Here is a 16,721-nt window from a genome sequence, read left to right as displayed (position 1 = left end):
AACATTAGTGATGATGTAACCTGAGGTTTATCCCCTCTAATTGCAACGTACTTCTCAACCTCATTCGAGTGCTCATTTCGTAACCCCGACCCCACCTTATTTATAAATGCTCAAGGAAGATAAACGACTGTCCATATGGTGACATCGTGTCAAAGCAAACCAGTGAGCTCTGGAGGCTCAGTCTGGCTCTGCTCTAAGTCTTTTATATGATGTGGGGGAAGTCACCCAACTGCACTCTGACTCCGTTTTCCCACCTGAGAAGAGAATCCCTCCTTGCCGCTGCATTTACTTAAAAAGACCTTGCTATTCACAACACGCGTGGCCAATCGAAAATATGACATTTTTCAGTCAACTTAAAAAAAACCCTGAAGTATGACCTTGGGGTGGAGTTTGGAGCCCACAGATCTCACAGTCTCTGGCTAAAACAGAAAATGCCCTGATACATACCTTTGGCGAAAAAAAAAAAAAAAAAGATGTACAATTGAAAAGGAGGAGAAAGAAAAGTGGGATGAGTCTAAAGTAAAAACACTAAAATAAAAGCTCATCCCTAATACTTTTAAAAATGTGCATTTTTTTTTTTTCTGAATAGGAGAGTAAGGGACGGTCACCCCATTGGAATATCTGGTCCTGTAGTAACAGCCTCCTGTCTGCAGCTTTTTCTTTTTTTTTTTTTTTTTTGGTGGTATGCAGGCTTCTCACTGTTGTTGCCTCTCCTGCCACGGAGCACAGGCTCCGGACACGCAGGCTCAGCGGCCATGGCTCACGGGCCCAGCCGCTCCGCGGCATGTGGGATCTTCCCGGACTGGGGCACGAACCCGTTTCCCCTGCATCGGCAGGCGGACTCTCAACCACTGCGCCACCAGGGAAGCCCTGTCTGCAGCTTTGAGGCCACACCTGGAACACAGATCGCGGCTCCAGGCGCTAACACAATGGGCTGGCATCGTGGCTGCAGGGATCTCTGCCCAGTTGGGCCCGAGGTCTATGTAACAGGAAAGTCCCCGCAGAGCCTGCCCAGGTCCTGGCCAGCCCAGCTCCGGCTCCTCCTCTCCCTCTGAAATATGGAAGCAGCTGTCAGCAGCCTGGGCCTGTGCATTCACACTGCTGGCATGAAAACAGGCAGCTGAGTTGAGTCAAAAATAACACAGCTGCCGGCCCTGGTCTGGTGGGTTCCCAAGGTGGAGAGAGACGGAGACTCTGAGACACAACCGGTCCCGCCCCCCTACCCCCACCCCCGACGGCCCAGGCACTAACTTGAACTCCTGCAGCCACTTGGTCCACAAAAACATGTGGATGTCATTTTGCTGCTCAAATGTTTCCCATTGGAAAACGGGAAGGCAAGGGCAAAGGTGGTAAACAATTTTCTTAGTTCTGATTTCTCTCCTAGTGCTGTCTGCTTCCACATGGCATGAAAGTTCTAGAGTCACTCCCTACTGGAAGAAACGTTCCATGAAGCCGGCACAAAAGCTTTTATTTCATTCGGTCTCACGTCAAAATATTCCATGTCTCTGACCCAAACCTTCCTTTCCCTGCTGTTCGGCTCCAGTGCCCCCCATGTCCATCTGCGTCCTGACCGCAGTGAGGGTCAGGCTTACTGAACCTCCCGTGGTCCAGCAAAAAGCCGGGAAGGAGGGGGAGAGAGGAGGTCTCAAGACCACCATCAACCTCCCTTCCCCTTGATAATGTGACGGGCTTCACAGGTTCCACCATGAGGAGTGACAGTCATTGACTTTTGACACCACCCTGACCCCTGATTTTAACCCCTCCCTGATGGAATCAGATTTGTCCAAAGCCTCTTGCTCACGCTGACTTCCTGGCCTCGCATGTCTGGGATGTGGGAGGGCTCCTTAGATCTGTGAGCATGTCCGCACTTCCTGCTGGGAACATGCAGTTTGGTTCCTGTAGGTCGGCTCTGTGCTGCCAATACCTCCCCATCCCAGTTCTGCAAGAGCCTAATTTATCACCTCCTGGGGGACCGAGAGCAAATCAGGTCGGAATCAGGACCAAGGCTGAAGAGCCGAGTGAAAGATTCATCACGCTGCTGGCCGACGCTCCAGCACTGAGACAGGCCAGTGAAATACACCCACGTGGGCTGCCCTGTTTATTAGAAGCGCTCAGCTTTCTGGAATAAATAGGAGAATCTCCAACAGCGAAGTTAAGTGATTTACAAAGCCCGTTAGAAAAATACCGGTATCTGGGATGCAGAGTCTCTATTTTGAGTCAATTTTTTAAAAACGAAAACAAATTTTCAAGGGCAAGACATCACAGTAGAAGAAAATCCTCTCCTAAGAAAAGACCGAATGGTTTACAGTGATCAAATCTACATGCTATTTCATGACTCGTGGCCTGGGCCCAAGGAGAGGTTCCCCTGAGGCAGAGGTTGGCCGCACACCCGGAGAACGCAGCGGGCTAGGAGGAGAGATGCCTATGCATTAGTATAAGGCAAAAAGCAGAGTGCCCAAGCCTGGCCATTTCCACAGAGAAAACAGACCTGATGGCCACCTTCCTTCATCAGAGTCACCTTGTGGTAGGCAGTGAGATGGACAAGCCAGCGGGTATAAGATAGAGACTTGCTTTTAGCTGTGACTGGTCCCTTTGGTGCCACCACTGTTCTCTACTGGAGATGGGGGAGGGGGAGGGGAAGAGCAGGAAATCCCATTCTTGCTTCAACGTCCTGACCCCACCCTTTGCTCAAGCAGAGGTTAGACCTCCCCGCCACCAGGGGGGAGTCCTGGGCGGCGGCTACCTGCCAAGCGACAAGAACCACACCACGGGGTCCCGAAGACGTTTCCCTGTCACACGCTCTTGCCTTACGGCTGCTGGCGTCAGAGTCCCCGGGATGTGCCTGGGCCAAAGGTGGTCTCGGAGTCAAAAGGATGGGCCGCCAGGTAGTCTTTATACTCCCCGTCAATCAGGTTGGCGGCGTTGTTCCGGGCAAACCAGCAGTCCACCTGCTCTTCCCCGTTGTAGATTTTCCTCTGCTTCCACACCACTGGGACCTGGTGTCCTTTTACCTCGAGGACGGCCTCAGACCTCTCACCTGTCTCAGGGACGGAAGGATGGGCAGGGCTCCTGCCGAGCCCGGTGAGTCTGGCCTCCTGGTTCAGGAACTGACCTGAGAGGACAAAAGAGACGTCAGGTCTAGGTCAAGTGCGAGCAACGTGTTTGAACAAAATCTAACTTCAGTTCGGGCACCGATGGCCAGCAAATGCACGGGTGTGACCCAGAGGAAGGGGATGCATAACACCAGAGCAGTGACTGTGGTCCTCGGCTGGAGTCTCCCAGAGCTGCTCCACCTTTTCCAGTGTCCGGGGAGGGTGTGGGGAGGAGAGACCTGAGTGTATTGGTAGTGGCCTCCACTTCTGGAAGCTACCACGGGCAAGATGCCCAACCCACAAAAAGAGATGCCCAGTCTCCTACTGAGATGGGAGGATGAGATGGGGGCAAATAACAAGGGAAGAAGGGTCCGGTCTTCCCCGCTCTCCTCCCTCTGGAGGACCCCTTCCATGTGTGCACTTAGTGGGTGTGCACTGGGCGGAGGGTGTGGAAAGCAGGGTCAGAATCCTCCAGGTCGAGTGAGGGCACTACCAAGGCCGAAGGGACAGCAGTCTGTGTCTGGGAGCGGAGCTTCCCAGGCAAGCTGCGTAGAGACGCATCCCTCTCGAGTGCCAGGGAATCTGAGCCCTGGCAGAGGCTCCCTCTTTACTTGTGGGAAAAGCGCCCACATGAAACTGCACGTGGAGGGAAGCCAGGCAGAGTGGGCTGCCCGAGGCTCCCAGCCATGGGGGTGCTTCCCGGGAGGGGCCATGCATCTCCCACTTGGTGCTGGGCCATGGGATGTGTCTGCATCCTCTCCCTGAGAGTAAAGAACCAGACCTGGAGAGAAGGACTCCTCATTTCTTTGCTCCCCTTCCCCAAAGGCCTGTGCGAATTAGTTTATAAGCCCATTCCTATTCTAGAAAAGTGTCAGGAAGCAAGAAGTATACTTTTCACACTAATTCGAAAAGATATGTGCACCCCAACGTTCACAGCAGCATTGTTTACCGTTGCCAAGATACAGAAGCAACCTAAGTGTCCATCAATGGACGAGTGGATAAAGAAGATGTGGTACACAGTGGAAGATTACTCAGCCATGAAAAGAATGAAATTTTGCCATTTGCAGCAACACGGATGGACTTGGAGGGCATTATGCTAAGTGAAATACGTCCAGAGAAAGACAAATACCGTATGATATCACTTATATATGTGGGATCTAAAAAATACAACAAACTAGTGAATATAACAAAAAAAAAAAAAGCAGAGTCACAGACATAGAGAACAAACTAGTGGTTGCCAGGGGGGAGGGGGAAGGGGCAAGAGAGGGGTGAGGGAGTGGGAGGCACAAACTATTGGTGTAAGACTGGTTCAAGGATGTGCTGTACAACACGGGGAATATGGCCAGTGTTTTGTAGTAACTGTATATGGAGTGTAACCTTTAAAAATTGTATTTAAAAAAAGCAAAAAGAAAAATTGGCCATATGCCCAAAAAAAAAGAAAAAAGAAAAAGAAATAGACTTTTCATGAGCTTCATAAAGACCACATTCCTGTGGAAACTCTCAACCAAGTAAAGATACGGGCAGCATCAGCTTCGTTTTGGGAAACTGAATTCTGTGCTGTGAGTCAGCGTGGAGAGCAGCCACCTACCTAACAGGCCATGGCAGTTGCCAGAAAGGCCTTGGCCATTGGCGACGTAGAAGCCCAGGTGGTTTCGCTGGTAGGGGGCTGGCTTTTTGTAGAGGTGGAGAAGGATGACGAAGGCCACGTTGCCCTGGATGGCGATGGTGACCTTGGCATTGGCGGACACCGACACCTCCAGCCCCTGGCTCCCCACGGCCGCGCTCTGGTTGCAGGGGAGGACCAGCCTGTCCCCACCATCCACGATGACTCTGGTGGGCGTGATCTCCAGGTAGGACCTCTCGGGCTTGTTGATGAGGATGGTGATGGTGCGGAAGTAAGTGCGCTGTTTCTTGTGGCCGTTTGGGGGAGCGGGGGCCCCGATCAACTCTCCGTTCACCGTCACGCCTTGAAGGCGGGGGGGGGGGGGAAGAGAGCAGTGGTTAGAAAAACTACCCCCACTTTCACAAGAGGGCTTCTCATCCGAATTTCCTTCCTCTCTTGTACCTCTAGAACCAAGAACTTCCGCTCCCACGTAGGGACCACTCAGTGCCCACTGAATGAAGGAAGGAAGGAACGAATGCATGAAGGTATGAGTGATTTTTGACCAACGTCCTGGGTAGGAGAAGCTGATGTAGGTTTGGGTGAAAATATCTTAAAAAGGGGGTTGACATATACACACTACTATATATAAAATAGATAACTAATAAGAACCTGCTGTATAGCACAGGGAATTCTACTCAATACTCTGTAATGACCTATATGGGAAGAGTCTAAATAAAGAGTGGATAGATGTATATGCATAACTGATTCACTCTGCTGTACACCTGAAACCAACACAACATCGTAAATCAACTATATGCCAATAAAAATTTTAAAGTGAAAAAAAAATAAGTAAATAAATAAAAATTCTAAAAAAGGGGGCTGACATGTTTGTCTCCTTTCATTCCAGTGTCTGGTTATAGTTCCCCAAACTCTTGTGTGGCTCTGACACGGTATTTCTTACCCATCAGTTTCCACTGCTCCTGATTTGGAGACCCTGGGACACCACTGAGCAGGGGGGTAGAACGCGAAGATTAGGGTTTTTTTTTTTCACTCCCAAAACTCAAGTTCTTTCACTTTCTAGGCAGAACTCACCAGAGTCCGCATGATCAGAGACCAGCCTCAGGATGTGCCCGGGCTGTCCATCGATGTTGAAACAGACCGTGAGGTTGCTCAAGGGGAAATCCACAACAAAATGGGGGTCTCCATCCGCTGCCAGAACAGGATGAGAACGGAAGAGAAAAAGAAAGAAAAGACATTTATTGGGCACCTTCTTCTATTTTCTCATGAGTTATTGACTTAACCCTGTCAACAACGGATCCCCCGTGTCTACACGAGGAAGGTGGCTGGGAGGTGAAGGGATGCACCAGTTACGCAGTCAGTTCGTGGAAAGTAAATATTTGAATGCAGGTCCCCTAAATTCAAATACGATGCTCCTGTCACCACACTGCAGTCAAATATAGACAACTGAACCTTAGAGGGAAGCGGGGCATCACCCTCCACTCCCCATGACCACTGAGCTCACATTCTTCAATTCCCTGTGCGGCTTCCGCTAATCACTTTCTTCCCCCTTTGCCCTCCCCAGTGAAGAGATGGGGATGAGAACTTCCTGTCCTGTGACCAGAGTGCCTTGGCCCTTGAGTCTTCACAGCACCAGATGGACACAGCCCTTGCATGAGCAGTAATGACCAAGCCCCGTTTAGGGCTGGTGAGAAGTAAAGGACACAGAGTCAACGGGAGGTCAGGTGGTGCAGCCAGCGATGACAGTGGCAATCCCTCCTCTGGGTCCTACTGCCTTTACTGCTCTCAAATTTGTGTCTGCGGATAAGACCACAGAGTTTAGCTGGCCCCTGTTCCTTACCCATTCTCCTCATTTTTGCCTCTGCTAAAGATGAACAGTCTTGCTTCTTACTGTACAGACAAAATATTTCCCAAGAGTCTACGTCAGTTCTCTTTTCTCGCGAGATTGGAGCATTAGTTTCTCTCTAATTTGTACACCAAACACAATGTGTTCCCGAATTCCTCTCTACTTTACGTGTACATGTATGCATACGCATTTGTATATGGTGGGGGGTAGGCGCCAGGAGTTCAAGTGTTTTCAAGCTACAAGCCAATTAATGTTCTTGGTGGAACTGCTGAAACACCCTCTCTGTCCCCAGCGTGACTCAGAAGGGCCTTTGGAAGAATCTGGTTCAACTCACTGTAGAGTGCCTCAAGCACCCAGTGAATGGCAACTTCATAAAGAAATACAAGGTACGGGTCTTTTGTAGATGAAAAAAATAACACCCGTTAAAGATAAAAGTCCATATTTTTGGCACTCTGTGGGTACGAATATAACTACGTGACAGTTCTCTGAGAGTTTCTTGTGCTCATACCATATTATTTCTACTCAAATCTTCCAAATCCCTTTACAAGAAAAGATGCTGCCTGCTCCGAAAAAGAGAGGAGAGGTCTGGAAGTCATTACTCCGTGCTGCATCCAACAGCAAAGTTTTCCTGCATTCCATAAAGCATGTGTGTTCAAAGGAACAACACGCTACCCACTGGAGACCATGTGTTTCCTCTCCCCAGAGCTAATCTCCAGGTTGTCCTGGGCTACGTGAACCTGGACGCCCAGCACGTCGGCAGCAAGGCAATAAGAAAGACTTACAAAGGCAGATGTGTACATCTGAAGAATAAAACCCAGCCCTTGTGTCCTTATTCCATCCAGATTTTTATTATAATCCCAGGAATATGGCCAAGGGAAATTTTAGGGTATTGTAATCTGGTCTTCCCTTCTAAAGCCAAGGATCATGAAAATAATAAAATAATAATGTTTAAAAACCTTGCAGTGTCACAGATATTTGTAACACCAGAAGTTAGAAGCGAGCATACTTCAAATCTCTAAAAACAAACGTCTTTCCAGCTCAATCGTGACTCATGTGTAGCTCTGTCCATCCACCCTTCTATCAGGGCTCCTGCCAGGCTCCTCAGGACTGTGTTACCCATGGGGTTTATGTGATGGTTTAATGACGATCCTGGTTTTGAGAAGTGCCCCATGCTGCCGGTTTGCACTAAATAAATATGGGTCCTCACATCTCGTCCTATGAGCTGATGTTCTAACTGGCTTCGGGAAATTCCTGGTCATCCGCTTCCTAAACATTTCAACTCTCGAATCAGACACCAGCACATTCTTTCCTTTACCTGAGGTTTTGGAGACTTTAATCCTTGGGTTGTATGGTTTCTTGAGAGCAGGTCCTGGAGAGGAGAAGGAAGAGATCCACCACCGTTATTCATTAAAGAGGAGGAAGTGAGAGGTACAGAGGGCTGAGAGGAGTCAAGTACAGCTCTCAGATACGTTTGTGACAAGTTAAACACATCTCTTTTAAAGGAAGCTCTTGGCCTCGCAACACAAAGTGAAGGTGTAAACGACGCGGCGTAACTATTTTATTCCTCTATAAATTAGATAATATTCTTCTTGTCTGTGATTTCTGTGTATATAATAGGAGAAAATATTCCATCATTCTTAAGGTATAGTTATGGGGGGAGGGGGGAAGCAAAGTTGTTCAATGGGGACAGAGTTTCAGGTTTGCAAGATGAAAAAGTTCTGGAGATCTGTTTCATAACGATGGGAATATACTTGACACTACTGAACTACACACTTAAAAATGGTTACGATATAGAGAACTGACTGGTGGTTGCCGGGGGGAGGGGGTTGGGGGAGGGATGGAGTGGGAGGTTGAGGTTAGCAGATGTAAGCTTGTATATAGAGAATGGATAAACAACAAAGCCCTACTGTATAGCACAGAGAACTATATTCAGTATTCTCTGATAAACCATAATGGGAAAGAATATTACAAAAAAAGAATATAACTGAATCACTTTCTGTACAGCAAAAATTAATGCAACACTGTAAAGCAAGTATACTTCAGTTAAAAAGAAAGAATGGAAAAAATGGTTATGATGGGAAATGTTACGTTATGTGTTTTTTGCAAAATAGCAATTTAAAACAACCAAAAATATACAAGAATGTAAAAGAAAAAGATAACGCGATAATCCAGGTCTATAGCCATGTGTGTAAGTACAATTCACAAAGCAGCAGGCAAAAATAAACTCAATTAAAGAATAACCTAAAAGTAAATTACTTTCTGTCAATAAAATAAAATTAATACCTTATTTCAAATTGTCTGTATTAAGATTATGCTCCTCTTAACCGATTTTTGCCCCCCCAGAAAATGAAGATCACAGTATCTCAATGTTTTTTGTTTTGTTTTGTTGCGGTACGTGGGCCTCTCACTGTTGTGGCCTCTCCCGTTGCGGAGCACAGGCTCCGGACGCGCAGACTCAGCGGCCATGGCTCACGGGCCCAGCCGCTCTGTGGCATGTGGGATCCTCCTGGACCGGGACACGAACCCGTGTCCCCTGCATCGGCAGGTGGACTCTCAACCACTGCGCCACCAGGGAAGCCCTCAATGTTTTTTAAGCGCCCCCTTCTCCAACTGGTCCCTGATCAGCCAGACACAGACAGAATCAGGCTGACCACGAAGGTGGAACGACATCTCAGTCTGAACGGCTGCTTTGAGGTGGCTTAAATTGTCACTGACACTCAAAAAAATCATAAAATTAAAACTAAAAAATCATCTTCAGGGAAATCCTATGTCTAACAAGCCTTCTGAGCAATCAGTCAGTTATTCCCTCATCTGTGTTCTTGGCCCTCTGAGTCTCGTGTCATTTGAGTTTGCTCTCTCCTGAAGCTGTTGAGATTTGAGATGCTGACACTGAATCAAGATGTTACTCAAAAAGCCATCTTCCCTGGATGTGGCATGGATCTTGTAGCGTGACGTAACAACATCATGCAACTTACTTTTCATCCTTTTCATCAGAACAAATATTGTACTAGTTTTGCCAAGACAAGTTCCACTCTTTCTAAAAAGGCAACATATCATTTTTCACCCCTACATCAGGTCTGAACTTTTCAATAAATTTCTAGTTCTACACTCCTCATGGGAAAGGGTATCCCACACGTGTAGAACACTTATTATACACCAAGGCCTCTACACCTTTAATCCTTCCAACAACCTTTCAGGGAAGAGATTACTATCTACGTTTTACAGGTGAGGGAATGGAAGCTCAGAGACGTTCAGAAACCTGCCCCAAGCCACACAGCTGGCTAGGAGGAGCCGTGAGCTGAAACTCTGTCTGGATCCTAACCATGTGCTCTCCCTACCATGCCCAGGTGATTCTCAGAGTTGAGGATATGAGGATCAAATGAGGCCCAGGGTTAATGTCAATTCCCTCACCTTAGGGCGTGTGCACCTGACAGGAAGTTAAGAAAAATGTCACACATAAAAAAGTGCTGTTTTCCATAAACAGATTTTACTGAGAATATAACCCTCTGCTTTGGTTGGATTACTTTTCCTGTCCTTTTCCCATTCCTGGTGCTACTAATTTCCCCCTGACAAATGGCACTGAGACAGATATTAAGAATTTCTGTTTAAACTCTGGATTCTCCTGAGAATCCAGAACTTAGTTCCTCCTATATAATAATATCTATAATAAAATAAAATTTTATTAATTTTATTTAATTCTAAACAAAATCATTAAAATTAAAAAAATAAAACTTTAATTTAGAAAATTATAAGTAAAATTAATAAACTATGAGTAAATAAAATACATAATAAAATTTCGTTTTATCTATAAAATAAAATATTCTGTTTTCTCAGGAAAATAATATCAAGTGTATGCATAAAATGACATAATTGAAGTACTTAAAATATAGAAGGCATTTAAAAATGAGTATTTGTTTACTTGTCTGTTCATCCCTGTGCCTCCAATAATGCCTGGTCCACGGGAGGCACTCAATATTGATGATTTATAGATAGACTGGCTTGACTTTCTCGAATTTCTCTATAGAGATCCATGGTTTATAACAACACAAACATAAGCTAAGCCACTCTCTGAAGGCTAGGAGCTGCAGGTAGAGAACATTGTTTATAAGATTTATAATACGAGAAAGTAAAACAGACGACCTTGGCCTGTGAAGGAGACAGAAGGGCCATCCCGAGAGTGCCCTTACCTGGCTGCAGGTGGGCGCCCCTCAGGCTCTGCATCACCGTTTCGGGCCCTGTGGCCGCCGACGTGCCGTAGGTGTCCTCCGGGGTCTCTGTCCGCGGTGCTGACTTGAGCGTCATGGAGGTGAACGGAGCGAGGAAGCGATGGTTCACGGCCAGAGCCTGTACCTCCTGCCTCAGCCGCTCCCTCTCGGGCTGCTCATCACTCTGCAGCCAGGAACTCAGCAGCTCCTTCAGGGTCAGGTAGCTCCAGAGACGCTCCAGGTGGTTCGGGTCCTCCTGGCCACCCCCCTTGGGCCTGGGGCTCCCCGGGACGTCGTTCCCCATCCTCCGGGGTTCCACAGGCACGTCCTTCTTGAGTACGACAAACTTCTTACTGTTGCTGGCCGTGACCTCCACGTGCAAGCGGTCCATCTCCTTGTCCACCAGCTTCCCCGCGATGATGATCTCGGAGCCGTTGAAGTAGTTGGGGAACAGGGTCCTGGTGGCGTGCTCTACCAGGCCGGCTGGATAATCCACGCGGATGTCCGAGAGGAGCGGGGTCCTGATCTCATCGTAGAACCTGGAGAGGAGGAACAGAGAGGGAGGATCGGGGCCTGCACTAGCTGCAGGCAGGTCACGTCCCAGAGGAAATCACAGGCTGTCTTGGGGGGTCGGATCTGATCTTAGAAGCAACCAAGTCCAACATTCCACCCAGCAGAACATCTCAGACAGGAGGCCGTGCGGCCGTAGCTCGAACGCCACTGGTGACGGAGAACTCACTATCTCACAAGCTCCCTCGCCGTTTGCCAGACTTAAATTCTGGTTTCCCCTTCACCCCAGAACACAGCACAGTCAGCGACCACTTTCAACTGGCCATTGGGCTTCAACATAAAAACACGATCATTGTAACTAGCAGGCAAGGTGGAGCTGACGCTACCTATCCCAGCTCCCTCTCAGGGTGGAATTAGAGTAAATACAGGCATAAATTGTTTTATTGCACTTCAAAGACCTAGCATTTTTTTTGCAAAATGAAGGTTTGTGGCAATCCTGCATTGTCAGATGATAGTTAGCATTTTTTAGCAATAAAGTATTTTTCAATTAAGGTATGTACATGACACTATTGCATGCTTAATAGACTACAGTGTGATGTAAACATAACTTTTGTGTGCACTGTTAAAGCAATCCACCTGTGGGACTCGCTTTTTTGCAATATTTGCTTTACCGCTGTGGTCTGGAACTGACCTGCAGTATCTCTGAGGTGTGTCTTGAGATGAGGAAGTGCTTTGAAGTGTCAGGAAGACAGTTATAACCATAAGAGCTAACAGAACACCTAACCTGTGAAAGCCGTCCTGCCAATACTTCACGTAGGTTTTCTCCTTAAATTCTATCATCTGACCAGAATCCTCACTTCACAGTTGGGGAGACCAAGGCACAGACAGTCTTAAAGCCTCAAGTCACAAGGCAGGACCAGAACGTGAACCCAGATCCACCCAGTTTCAAGACCCATGGCGATGTCTCCCATGAAAGGAGTGATGATCAGACTCAGGGTCCGTCCTCACGTCCGAGCCTCCCGCTGAGCCTGCCCCCCCGCCCCGAGGACACAGACAGACCCACGGACCCGATGAGCTGGGCGCGGGCGTCGTGGTCCTCGTGGACGTGCCGTGTGAGCCCACAGTTCTCCAGGGACAGCATCTCCAGCAGCTTGAAGTCCACGTCGGCCCCGATGCCCACGGTGAAGATGCAGACCCGGCCCCGGGCGGCCTCCCTGGTGTTGTTGAGGATCTTCGGGGTGTGGGTCTCCCCGGCGGTGGGCTTCCCGTCTGTCAGGAAGATGACCAGGGACACGCTGCGGTCCTCGATGTCGTTGTGGGCCACGAAGTCGTTGAGAAGCCTGATGCCCCTCTGCAGGGCCCCGTTAATATCCGTGCCTGCAGGACATAGAACAGGACACCTGAGGAGCCTCGCCACCTCCTTTACCTGGACACACCTTCTCGGGCCCCTCACCGGCACCTGCAGCAGTGACGCGTGGGGAAAGCAGCCACCTGCATTCCTGGGGTGACTCCATGTCACAAAGACTGCTAGAAACTTGGCAAATGACTAGGAACAGCAGAGAATTATATAACCTTGTCCTGAAGGTGTCTGATGGCATTTCAGCTTAGGCATCTCCACTCCCTTGGCACGAACGGTTTCTACCTCCTTTTTGGAGAATCACTTTGGAAAGGGAAGGAGGGTGCTGGGTGCAGGAATTCAGAGAAAGCAAGCGTCCCAGAGGGAAGGGAACGGCACAGAATGAGGAGGTGGCGATGCGGAGACCATCGCGGTGACCTCACTTGTGTCCTGGGGCTGGAGGATGCTGGTTAAAGCACTCAATTTTTTTTTTTTTTTTTATTGCTGTCGTCTTTCCTGCTTCCTGCCCCTTCAGGATCACCCCTGCTTGTTAGGACCCCACCAAGCGAAGGCTTTCAAGTTTACACCTCCTACCCCTGCCGTTTCTAATTCAGACACGCTTGTCATCACAGCTCTGATTAAAGTCAGGGGACAGTGTCTGTGGGAGGTGCTGGACAGGTATTTTGCTTGGGGGATGGAGAGACGGATGGCTGGTGGAAGTCAAAACTGCCAACTAACGTGAGGTTTCTGGATTAGCTGAGAACTTCATTCAACTCTGCTGCTGCTGTTCTACCATCGCCAAGAAAAACTGAGAGTTCTTACTGCCGCCGTGAATACGTACTTCCTTTTTCTGACTCCACTGGGGTTTTTTCAAATGGCCTTATTGACGTACCAAAAATGTCACACATTCTGGTCGCTAGGGATTTTTTTCTTTTTTTGCCGAGCTGCATGGGTATGCAGGATCTTAGTTCCCCAACCAGATATCCATCCCATGCCCCCTGCACAGGAAGTGCAGATTCTTAACCACTGGACCACCAGGGAAGTCCCAAAAATTTCACCCATTTTAAGCACACAATGAATGATTTTTAGTAAATTTATGAAGTTGTGTACCCATCACCACCATCCATCCCCCTGACTGGAGTGATTTTTATCTCCCTGCAAAATGTACCATATTTGAGTGAACCAGACAATTTTCCCCACTGCTTCACATCCTCCAGAATTTCTGGCTAAAATACATATGACTGTGACTGTGCAAACACATTGATAATTCGTTCTAAGATGTACACATGGCCCGAACGTTAAGGGAAAGTTACAGCTGAAACAGTATTTAACGTTTCTTTGGGTTCACTCACTTGCCTTTCTGAATGCCCAGGCTAGTTTCACGCTGCCTCTGGATATGTGGGCATGAACCAAAACGCAGGTGCTTATTTTCTCTTTAACCTAGAACGTAACAATGATGCCAAATCTCTCACTGCATTTTTTTTTTTTTTTTTTGAGGTACGCGGGCCTCTCACTGTTGTGGCCTCTCCCGTTGCGGAGCACAGGCTCCGGACGCGCAGGCTCAGCGGCCATGGCTCACGGGCCCAGCCACTCCGCGGCATGTGCGATCTTCCCGGACCGGGGCACGAACCCGTGTCCCCTGCATCGGCAGGCGGACTCTCAACCACTGCGCCACCAGGGAAGCCCTCTCACTGCATTTTAAAGCCCAGGAAAGCCCAGGCAAAGGACACACTTAGCTTTTCTTACACGAGACACCAAAGCACAGCACGGCTTGGTACTGAACATCCGTTAAGTTGGGGCATCTCCCGCATGCTTAACAACGGCGGGGGGGCTTTCTCCCCAGGGAGCTGACACAACCATTCCGCCGAGAGCTCCCCCAGGGTCATCAAAGGACCCAAGTGCACCAGCAACAGGGATCACTTGGGTAGAATGGCCATATCTGACACCTAGAGAGGACTTCCTATGTGCAGCCACTTCTAAGTACTTTAAATATTTTAACTCATCTCATTCTAATAACAAGTCCATTATTATCCTCACTTTACAGATGAGGAAACTGAAGTAAAAGGAGGTTAAATGACTCATAGCTGGTAGAGCTGGATTCAAATCCAGACAGTCTGGCTTCAGAATCTATGCTCATCTCCTGAAATGACACTTTTCTGAGAGAAGTAGATTAATTTTCTGTTCACCTGCAGAGGTTGGGACAATGAAGTACCAAGAAAAAATAAAGGAAACCAATAAGGTTTCTATGGTTTAGATTCCAAAATACACACAACTGTTTTCTAAAGCTTTATCTCCACCTCCCACACACAAAGGATTCTCATAGCAAGCAGAACCGTTTAAATAATTTAAATAACTCTAATGCATATTCTTTGGGTATGCACTGTAGGTCGGGAGCTACGACAGGAAACAGGGGCTAAACAAAGATGAAGGAGAGTTTCTTCCCTCAAAGACTTGACCATCTTGTCAACTTCCTGCTGTAGATCATCACTATAATATTAAATATAACCTTTCATTTCTCCTATTTAGTTACAGTAAAACAGTAACTAGATCGTGTTTCTGTAGAGACTGGTAGGAAATCCCATTTGTAAATCGAAATTCCATCCAAACAAGATCAAGTTCCAAATGAAGTTCAGTTGGGAAACCAGAACTCTGCCTTGGATGGAAAATAACAAATATGTGAGCGATGAGAAACTCAGATGGAAGAGGATGGACAGAAATGGGTGTTTTCTATGTTTCCAGGTATCCAAAGCAGAATTATCTGAGACACCCAGCAGATGGTGTCTCTACAGGGGCCTTTAAGAAAGGTGTCAAAGGGTCAGGTTCAGGTCCAATAAACACTCCAATACTGGGCATCTGCCACGCATCCGCTGTCCTAGTGATGGATGTAACAGCAGAAGTCAGCTCTGTGTCCAGGGTTGAAGGAACTCACATCCAGCACGGTTGGTAACACGCTGTTCTGACTCTCTAACCTTTTCCCGCGTCTGCGTACTTACCTCATCACAACCCCCCAGCCAAGTGTGCAAAACCTCAGAGTCCTCCCCTTTCCACCCAGAGCACCGCCCAGGCCACCTGGGGTCCAAGGGATCTAACAGCTCAGGAGGGCAGCTTCATCTGCTGCTTCCTAAGGTGCTCATATTCAAACACACAAAACACTGAATCATCCATTTGGCTTTCATTCCCCACCCCAAAAAACAATTTACAAAAAGAGCTGCATTGTTTGGGATCCGTGAGATAAACCAGGAAAGGCTCCAAAACCTATCAGGTATTTCCTCCCCCCCTAACTTACTTGACCATCTTAGTTTGGGGTCTGGAAGAGGAGAAACAAGCTCCTGGGAAAGCTCTCCCCTGTTATCTCCTTTCCTGTGATCAGCGTCAGCTTTCAAACCCTTGTCTCTGGGCAGAAAGTTAGCTACTCACGTATCCCGTCGAGGCAAATGGGCAAAGCAGGATGCGCGCTTACCTCCGGTCGGTGACATGTGGTGAATGTAGACTTTGCCGTCTCTGATATTGTTGGGAGTAACTGACACCAAATGGTCCTTCCACACTTTGACCCGGTTGGAAAATCCAATGATATTGAAACGGTCCTGGGGTCGGAGGTCATGCAGAATTGTGAAAAGGGCATCTTTGGTCTAGGCAAACACAAAAGCAAAAACAGTCACGTCTGAGCGCATGAGTCCACGCGTCCCCTGGCTTGGAAACTGCACACCGGGGACAATCCCAGGGTTAAAATTAAGTGCCTGCTACGTAAAGGGACTCGGATAAATGTCAAGGAACTTTGTCACCTAGCTGGAAAAAAAACCATCATTAATATGTTACAATTTTATATAAGACACGAATGGGTGTTTCATATATGAACCATCACATCTGCTGGAATCCACGTTGCATCAAGCCTCTGTATCTTTCACCACTGCTATTCTCTAGACCTGGAATGTTCTTCCTTACTGCCTCATGCCCTTGTTTCATCCGACAAGGCCCTCGTCATTCAGAACCCAGTTAACATGCTGTATTCTCTATTTGCAACATTTTCTAGCTCCTCTGAAGAGAGCGCACATCTTCTCTCCTGTAGGCTAGCGCTGTCCTCAACATACTCACATAGAAAAGTGTGTATTAC

General features: G+C 47.9%; 1 protein-coding gene across 2 annotated transcripts in view; it reads right to left on the bottom strand.

The window, feature by feature from the left end:
* Positions 1–1,451: 1,451 nt before the first annotated feature.
* The window catches only part of ITIH5 (inter-alpha-trypsin inhibitor heavy chain 5), a 74,217-nt gene continuing 58,947 nt past the window's right edge, over positions 1,452–16,721 (bottom strand). For both annotated transcript variants that reach the window (XM_004281699.3, XM_049705629.1), the window contains 7 exons: positions 16,071–16,239; positions 12,342–12,651; positions 10,747–11,303; positions 7,875–7,928; positions 5,788–5,904; positions 4,681–5,058; positions 1,452–3,112 (listed from right to left, as the gene is read on the bottom strand). In XM_004281699.3, the coding sequence (XP_004281747.1) occupies positions 2,823–3,112; positions 4,681–5,058; positions 5,788–5,904; positions 7,875–7,928; positions 10,747–11,303; positions 12,342–12,651; positions 16,071–16,239 (1,875 nt within the window). In that variant the 3' untranslated portion in view covers positions 1,452–2,822. The remainder of the gene's footprint in view (positions 3,113–4,680; positions 5,059–5,787; positions 5,905–7,874; positions 7,929–10,746; positions 11,304–12,341; positions 12,652–16,070; positions 16,240–16,721) is intronic.

This window comes from Orcinus orca, chromosome 2 (genome assembly GCF_937001465.1).
Source record: "Orcinus orca chromosome 2, mOrcOrc1.1, whole genome shotgun sequence".
In the NCBI taxonomy this organism is placed as follows: domain Eukaryota; kingdom Metazoa; phylum Chordata; class Mammalia; order Artiodactyla; family Delphinidae; genus Orcinus; species Orcinus orca.
The sequence above is the reverse complement of the archived record's forward strand: the minus strand, read 5'-3'. Positions and strand labels throughout refer to the sequence as shown.